This window comes from Micropterus salmoides, unplaced genomic scaffold (assembly GCF_014851395.1).
Source record: "Micropterus salmoides isolate LMB-PRFRI ecotype aquatic unplaced genomic scaffold, ASM1485139v1 Ms_hic_scaffold_13, whole genome shotgun sequence".
In the NCBI taxonomy this organism is placed as follows: Eukaryota; Metazoa; Chordata; class Actinopteri; order Centrarchiformes; family Centrarchidae; genus Micropterus; species Micropterus salmoides.
In genome coordinates this window covers 23,910,969-23,920,248 of record NW_024040374.1, presented here as the reverse complement: position 1 = coordinate 23,920,248, position 9,280 = coordinate 23,910,969, and the positions used below count along the sequence as shown (strand labels likewise).

The following is a 9,280-nucleotide window of genomic DNA, read 5'->3' as shown; positions in this document are numbered from 1 at the left end:
AAGTGGCTGAACAAATTCAGGATACACGCTGATGGAAGACTACAGCTACTGCTGCTGTGCTGCTTTTGCTACGTGGCAAGTGTAGGACATGGCAAGCATAACGACTTAGGGAAACATTTTAAAGTGTGTGCGTTTTGTCACAGTGGAGCCATACATTTCTGTGGGCTCTTTGTCCTCGCATGATTGGCTAGAGAACAGGAACAAGCTCATCTAAGCATTTACCAGGCTGGCCCTGTGGTGAGCGCAGACAGGTGGGCGCTGTGTCTGCCGAGCCTAATAGCAGGTCAGAGTTCACACAGTCGCGCACACACGCAGTTTAGCACAAATCTATCACTGTGGAAAAGCCAGAGCTCGGTGACTACACAGCTGACACAGGGCTCTTTCTCCATCCTTGTTATCATCACAGATAAGCATCACACTTATAAAGATGCAAATGGTGCAACGACAGAAACGTAGGAAGTCACAAAAGTGGCACAATTACACAAATACACTTTGTAGAAGTTAACAGTCCTGTGGCGCACTTAGCACATAGAAAAACACATATGGCAATTTTAGCCCATTGCTGAGGGTTGGGAATTTAATTCCTTCAACCCTTCAACCGGTACTTTGTTAAGTGAACAAAGATGTAAACATGTGCACAAATGCATCAGGACAAACCCCCAGCCCAAGTGTACCCATTACACACACACCCACCCACCACTTATGTTGGGAGTGATGCTCTGGCTAAAAGCACTGCAGCTTTTAGTCCCCTGCTCATTCATTCCCGCTTCCCCTCAGAGGGATCGGGTGGATTTATGATGGAGGAGAACGTCTGAGAACAAGAGAGTGGCGATTTCCCTCCAGTGTTCCAACTTGGCTCGGTCCAGCCCCGAGGACCGCCAGCTGGTCACACATCACACATCCACAGGCATCATTGACAGGCTCAGACTGTAAGGAAACACCATCCCACTCACACATACAAAGACTTACAACACAAAGAGACTCCACCCTAAGAACAGCCAGCTAGTCACACATCAATGAAACGCTTACCAAACGGAAAGTCTCTCCTTATTCTCTCACACACACACACACACACACACACACACACACACTGAGGACATACAGTTAAACTGACAAATGCGCGCCGTTTTACAGCATTAGCTTTGCATTTGTCTCATGGTCATTATTTCCAGCCTTCCATGACGGAGCGCGGCGGGGGAAGCGGGTGGTTAAACGTTTCTTTAACGACAAACAGACTCCTGAGCTCTCTGTGTTTGTGCTTGTGTCTGCATTTGTTTGTACATACTTGAGCGTCTAAGTTTGAATCACACAGCGGTAGCCTAGCTATGATACGAGCCTGATGGCAAGAGGAAAAACCCTGGCACCGAACAACATCAAAGTCATCCGGTCATCATCAAGTCAAAACAAGAACAAACAGTACAGCAATAAAAACCACAAGCGTGCACCCACGTTCACAATACTCATAGTGAGAGTTTTCCTTGAAAAACTCATAAGGGATTCCTGTGCGATGTCATACTGTTAGGGGCCAAAGAGAGAAGGGGTATAAATATTTCAAGAAAGGACGGAGAAATATATCACTATTATTTTACTTCTCACTGATTCATGCATTTGTTCCAGCTAAAAGGAACATTGTGATGTTTCACAACAAAGCAGCAAATTTATGTTGAAAATTCACCTCCTCTACTGAAAGAAGCACAGCAAAAAAAAAACACAACAGGAAAATGAACGACGGCGTACAAATTTACAAGGGCAACCGCTACAATGGAAATAAGCAGTTTACTAAAATAATTACTCAAAGGAGGACAATACAAGATAAGACACAACTGACTTACAATTGTGGCACTTAATCCATGAGATAATGACACCAGACACAGATGCAGAGGTTTTAAAACTCAGTTGATCTGACCTTAGATTAACCTTTGGCCCGTAAACAGCCCATAAAGATAAGAAGCTGATAGTAAGTCATCTTCATGCATCCTTGAAAGATCAAGCCTTGTGGCGGTCTGCGAGTTGTGTGTATGTTTGTGTCTGTTACCTAGGTATGGTATGCACGAGACCATGCTCTGGCTGCTTATGAAGTCCCTCAGACGTTTATAGTTGTCTTCTTTGGACATCAGGTAGTCAAGCCGATCAAACGTTGCCTTGTCCTTCCGACTCAACAACTGTGTTAAAGAGGGAAAGTGAAAAAGAGTGAGAATAAGTGTATTTAACAGAAATAAACAGCTGTAGTGGTGGGGCTAGGGCACAACCAATTTGGTCCAGAAATCTGTTTAGTGCGACTAAATATTTCTCAAACTCACTCGTGGAAGAAGGTGAGAGTCAATCAAAAGCAGAGAAGGGGCACTGGATTTATACTCATGTGGTGACTCGGCACCGATACCTATGGTGTTGGCAACACACTTACTCTAGCACTTATCGTTGTTTGTCGGTGTCTGTGTCACTCTGCAAGTATAGTGCCAAAATGCTAGTTGGCAGTGGGTTTATATGTTTCACTGTGTTGACATCCAGTTCAGTCCTCCGCTAAATTGAATAGTGGTAAAATAACTTTCCAAATGTTATCGACGGAATGGATCAAATTCCGATAGCGAAACGAGTCATTTTGCGGGTGTTGTGATGCTCAAAATAAAGTATTCACCGTTTTACAGACGCTTTTTTTTTACTGTTATGGTGCTGTGAAAAATTTGGGTGCACCTAAATTTTGCACCTAAATGAAACATTTGGCCCACCAGTGGGTTAGCAATGCATACAGGCAAGGTGGAATACAATGGCAAAGGTCGACAAATAAAATGAATGAGTGAAATCTGATACCCACCAAAGGGCTTTGACATTAACAGCAAAAGGACAGAAAAGAAAGAGAGAGAGTGTTTTCACTGTGAGGGCGGGCTGTTGTTACCCTTTACCCCTGTTGTCAGTCCTTTAACCATTCAAGACTGTTTTAATTTGTTACCGGTTTGTAAAATCAGTGTAATAACTGGTAATGCCCTGTCACAATTTGCAATGTCAGAATAAAATGCAGTTATGTAATACAGAATAAAACCATTCTTCTCTAGCTGGTTGCTTTTCTTAATGAACTGGCCACACAAAGACTTAGGAAGAAAACTGCCAATGCCAGAGCACAGAAGCATGCAGCTTTCCAGGTCAAGGCAGACCGTTTCTCAGCATGCTTGTCTGCGTGTCCATTTGTGAGAGCTCCAGATATAAAGCATACTCCTGCAGGAGGAGCTGCACTGCCAAGTAGTTAGCTTGTGGACTAAGGCAGCAGTAGTAAAGCATCAGACCAAATACAGTTGAACTTTAACGTTTGTGACAATAGCAGAAAGTGGTAATGATACCTGCAGAGATTAAGTGTGTGTGTCTGCCCTTCTGTCTTCTAAGAGTCAAGTGTGCTACAGCCTGGCCAGGAACAGCATTCGCTGGCTAAAAGAATCTCCTGTGGTTTTGTGGACCCGGGTATAAGAAATTTCCACCATTACATCAGAGCATCATCATTTCATTATGTAAGCTCTACACTGAAACAGATTGGATGTCCCTCACACGTTTTTAAAATGGATAGTGATTTCCTGCGTATAAAAAGGTCTACTGTTGTGCTCAAAATGTTTCCTCCACCCAAGATCTGATCAAATCTTTATTAAAGTGCTAGGTAAGTCACTATGGGACAGACTTGCTGCACTAAGAAATGACAGACTCGGACACTCCTATCTCTCTTAAACCTCAAACAAAGGAACGAATGAGTTGAATGTTTGTTAAATTCCCGTTTATCTCTTAAAATGGGTGAATTTAAGCTTTTCTAAATGTATTAAACAGTGTCCTTTATCTATTTATTTTTCCTGAACATCTTGTCATGTCACTTGTGTGCATGTTTTTCTTAGCCTTTGTTTGTGTGTCCAGTGGAACAGATCTGCGTGACATCCCAGTTTATTGACAGCACTCTACTAATAAACCAGACTTGCCTTCAAAGTAGGGTAAATATACTCACCGCCCATGTTTTGCTAAGTCTGAAGATGGGAGCACTTTGTAACGCTGACACCACAGCCATGACCGCATGGAGGTTGTTCATGTCACACAGTTTCTGTGAATAGTTTAAGTTTACAGTGCATTACAGTATATTAAGCTGACTTTACACTGCAAACAAGGATAAAAAAGCATGTTGTGCGTGGATGTCTGTACCTTGGCAGTGCGAATGTACAGACTCAGCACCTCCGCTCTGATCTTCAACGTCTGTGCATGGAGGATCTCTCGAACCACCCAGAAACTTGTCTAGAAAAAAAAAAAACCAAAAGATTACAGCACCAAGCAACGCTCACAAACTCATTAAAAACAGACAGAGGGCAACACAAAACTGATGACACAGAAAACCTTATCTGTAATGTGTTGCATTTGTCAAAGCCCAATGACGATTGGAGGGATGTGTAAAAAAAGACAGGGAGTTCTGGCTTGTTAAACCTCCGGTCTTTAGAGTCCAGAGCCATGGCCAGCAGACAGTCATGACAACTCTGGGCTGAAACCTGAATAAAGCAGAGCAGGTGAGCACAGGGCAGACTGCTAAAGGGAACGATCCGTTAGAGTCGATTAGAAATGAGGTCTTGAGGAAAAACAAGAGCTTCTGAGGAAAATCCAACTGATTGCACAACAGATACAATATAACTCCTAATACATCAACCGTGTGTGTGTGTGTGTGTGTGTGTGTGTGTGTGTGTGTGTGTGTGTGTGTGTGTGTGTGTGTGTGTGTGTGTGTGTGTTCAGAGTGCTTGGCCAGACAGAGTGATGTCGGAAATCTGTCTCTTTAGGGAGAATGCTGGAAAGCAAAAAAGTTCTGATTTTTCACACACACACACACTCACACACACGTCAGTGAATCAATCAGTGTTTAAGCTCTGGGGAGAGAGGGAATGGAAAGAGGAAAAGGAGAAGAGTGAGGGAAGAGAGGAGGTAATGGGAGGGGGAGTTAGCTTCATCGCCACGGGGCTCTGAGGGCTTTCAAAGCCCGCAGCTGTCTGCACACTGTGTTCTGATAAGACTGTTCCAGCGTGACTGACCATTTCTTCTAACACAGACACACTTATCTCTTTCGGTCTCTGAATTTTTCTGTCACTTTACACCCCGTTTTTTTTCTCCGGTTGGACTCTACTATGTACTTGATTAAGTGACTTTGCCAGTGGTCAACATTCCTCCATTCAAGCCACAGACCACTGGGTGTGCTTCTCGTGTGTGTCTATAAATTAAGTGTATGTGTGCGTCTGCTTCTCCATGCTTTTCTACATTCTTCATGTGCACAAATTCTAACCTACAGCGGGCTTTGCCTACTTTTTCCTGGAAACAGCCCCATGACTTGTTTTCGTTTCAGGGAAGAGGTGAGGAGCCGAGGAGTGAAGAGATAAATTCATCCAACGACTCCCCTCCCCAGCCCCTATAAACATGTCACGCTTATCAAACTAAGTTCAATCTATGCAGGTACTGAACCTCCAGCAAACACTTTAATTTTCACCATTTCATGAGGAGAAGTCTGTGAAGTGGATGACGGAGTGATGAAAATGGACAGAGGGTTTTGCCTTTGGCTTCTACTTTAATTTGCATCTCTTGCCTTGAGACAGTGACCTCAGGTGAGGAAGCAGCTCCCACTCAAGATTTAAAATAAAACTCTTAAATGTTGTCAAATCTTCCTTCCACCCACAGTGTACAGTAGACAGGAGTTTCCATTGACTGTAAAATGTGTGTCCAATCTGGGAGCTAAACATGCTGCAGCCTCCTATTTAGTTTCCTCAGTGGTCTAACTGGATAGCCGAGGTCAATCTGGACAAAGCACGTCTTTACAAATCGCTGTACCACTGGGGTTCATTATAGAGCATGTGTCCTCGTCAGCCATGGCCTCCAAAACTGCACAGCGATGAGATCACTCAGAATGGCGGTGCTCTCACAAGTGTGTATGTGAGAATGAGTGAGGGTTTGGGGATACAAGGTTTGCGCAGACAGGGTCTTGTCTTTACAGATCTCATATTATGTCCTGAAGCAAAGATCATGTCTTTGGGGTTGCGTTTATGAGCGGATCAAGGCCTCCAGATGGAACTGCGAGGCCCCAGAGCTTCAATAATCATAAATAAGCGGAAGCAGACAGATCTAGCCACAAGCTGATAGCTGTGGGTCAACCTATTTATGGGCCTGAGGGGAGGATGAGATGAGAAGGAGATGAAGATATGGACAAGGACTGCAGCTGACTGACAGACCTGAGGTGATGGAGGGATCTGATCCCTGATGTACTAACGCCTGTACAGTGGTAGAAACCTAACAGACTTGTGTCGGGACAAGCCATAGCACTTAACCTTAAGACTTAAAGGTGCAGTAAGTGATTCTCGAGATTTCCAATACCATGACAAAAATCATGATATAGAGCGAACAACGACACAACAAGAAATGTTCTTAATGTTAGCTAAATTGTGGGTTAGCATACTGTTGTTACATTTGCTGATGCGACGCCAACATGATGCTAACACGCAGAGACAACAAGACTGTTTCCCAGCACTATAGCTCCAAACAGCGACAACTGTCCTGTTACTATAGCTAACATCACAACAGCATGTCTCGGTGAACTAGAAAGTAAGCTGAATGTCCGTGGGCAAGTCATTTTACCTGAAGCACAAATCATTGCTGAAACAGCTGGAATAGTGTTGTGTGCTTGGTCAAAGCCACTTTGCTTGTTTCGTCATTTACAGAGCCAGTGCTGTGTGTACAGACACAGGATTTTTTTTTTCAGCGCGCACACAGAACGGACAGCTAGCGGACCGTGGGGAGATATTCAGTGAATTTGATAAAAAGATGTATTATAGAATAGAATCACTTACCCCATCTTTAAAACATAAAGCTGACGTTTATTTGAGAATTTGTCGTACCAGTCCTTGACTATCATCTGACAGGTGTGAGTTTGTAATATATTAGCTCAAATGTAAATATGCCTTACAGCCAGTGCTGTTAGCAGGACAAGAGTTAATATGATGATTTTTTTAATGTGAAATGTTTGAAAGTATTGGGCATGTTTTTGGTCTTTTCCCAGTGAATTTACACTAATGTGATGCTTTCTGTCTTCTTCCTTTATGGTGAGGATATACTCTACTGCAATTTGGTTATCATCACCACTAATTCTTTATTACTACGATATTATGATTTCAATGTTTCATGAAAACATTGACTTTTTAACTACTGTAGGCAAGTTGCTGATTCGTCTGCACAAAACCCAATAAAACTGATTACTGTGCATTGATCATAATGGGTTCTGATTATTCTCTCCTTGCTTGCCTGCTTAATAGACTGGCCAGTTCTCTTCTGCTCCATTGGCTCTCAAAGCGGGGTGCCAATAAAACAAGGACTGAAGGAAGAGGAATATGGCTTCGGCTCATGCTAAGGAGCTTTCTGGGACTCACTGTCCTCCCAGTCCAAGTCCCATTATCCAAAAAAGCTCATTTTCCTTGGCTCCCAGCAGCTGAAATGTGTGCAGCTAACATCTTGAATCACCGTTTGGGATCTGCTATACATGAATAAGTTTCCACAGCAACACATTCTTGTTAGATCATCTCATATTTATACTGGAGGGCAGTAAAGTGGGTCTTTAAGAAGCTTGGCAAAAACACTGGAAGGGGATTAAAGGGCATTGGCGCCCCTTACATCATTACCCTCAACTTCCTGTTGATGATTTCACAGGGCACTGAGGGAGCATGCCATGCACACTCCTCCATACATTTGGAAATGTTCCTATGTGTGCTGCACCAACATGCAGAAGCACATTAACAATTTTACTACACGCCAGACTCAAGGACCAGCCATGGTCCTTGAGAAACAAACCGCCTTCCTTCAAACCTGCTCCTCACCTGGGGACTATTTATGACAGATATGACTAGCAGAGAGGAGACATGGAGATTGCTGGGAGCTGCCATGACAAACGGAGCTTCAAAAACAACCACCTCTGGGAGAGGTTCATAAATCTTAAACATTTCAAAAGGGACTGTTTTCCCTCTCCTTTTGGGGGTGACCTGAGGTGGTACTGAATGTGACATAGGTGCAAACTGTATATGCGTCTCACCTGGTTGAACCTCCGAGTAAAGGCCACAACGTTTGGAGCAGAGCTGTGCTTCTCCTTCTTGTTCCAACCGCAGCTTGACAGCTCCTGAAAACATACATGAAAACTGACATTATGCACTGAGCCACAGCACCTTCTTGTATGCGCCAGCATTTCACTGAATGTACTTCAGTCTAATCAGAGTGCCCTTGGTGGGGAGTGGAGGGGAGGCAGACAGCAGGATATATTAGGAGAAGAAAGCAGATGAGGAGGAAGAAAGAAAGCGAGGCTGCGGATAAGATCTAGTCAAAGGCTGAGACAGATAAATGGATGACTTTAAAAACAAACAGGTAAATCAATGCAGCAACACGCTCTGCCTCAGCATCAAGCTCAGTACTCATTAAACCTATTCCACATAACCAAGCACTAATTCAAGTACCTAAGTGTGGAACAAGAATACAACCTCAAAACTTAGTGATCGTAATCATGATAAAATAATTTTAATTTAGATATGTTTTTATTGATGAATCGTTTAAAAGAGTAGCCGTTGGAGTTTTTGATCGCTACAGAGCAGTGGGTTGATGAATGGGTCCCACTATAGTTTGCATCTGTTCATCTAGCGACAGATCTCTCTCACAGAGACATTTTGAGTTTCCATAGCAGGAAAAACCACAAGTGTAACTCAAAACATTGACGATAATTCAGTCCCAATTAGTTACAATTACACCTAAATGTAAAGCAGCACGATCAAAATGTTCTCACTGTCAAAAGGTTTTCTGTGCAGGAAGAGGCCCATGCACGCCATGAACACGGGCGTTATGTGATACACAGCTGGTAATGGTGGTCACAGTAATGCAATGTTACAAATGCCACATTAAAAGAGCAGAAGACACCAACCGCAAGCTGATGTAAACAATGTTTATTAAAACAAAGTTTTATAAAAGCTTTGCAAATGTTTTATGGGGTAGGGGATGCATTCATGAATGCTTGCTAGACTTTAATAGGCAAAATTATGGATCAACACAATGCATTTAGCTGAGAAATGCAGTTTGGTTAGCATGAAGTGTCCATCACAAGTTACCAGAGACCAAATAATTAGACCAATTGTCTTCCAAATCGTTATTTTGTTTGCAAAATGTCAAAAAGCTCAAGCTATTAAATTTACAAGCAAAAACAGCTGCAAGTTATCATAATCAATGTACTGTTTGACTTCTTTATTTGAGAGATGACTTAAAA

At 42.9% G+C, this 9,280-nt stretch overlaps 1 protein-coding gene across 9 annotated transcripts in view; it reads right to left on the bottom strand.

The window, feature by feature from the left end:
• The window catches only part of ralgps2 (Ral GEF with PH domain and SH3 binding motif 2), a 76,652-nt gene that overhangs the window by 31,079 nt on the left and 36,293 nt on the right, over window positions 1-9,280 (bottom strand). For all 9 annotated transcript variants that reach the window (XM_038716377.1, XM_038716375.1, XM_038716376.1 and 6 more), the window contains 4 exons: window positions 8,069-8,152; window positions 4,168-4,257; window positions 3,977-4,069; window positions 2,036-2,162 (listed from right to left, as the gene is read on the bottom strand). In XM_038716377.1, coding sequence (XP_038572305.1) covers window positions 2,036-2,162; window positions 3,977-4,069; window positions 4,168-4,257; window positions 8,069-8,152 — 394 coding nt within the window. The remainder of the gene's footprint in view (window positions 1-2,035; window positions 2,163-3,976; window positions 4,070-4,167; window positions 4,258-8,068; window positions 8,153-9,280) is intronic.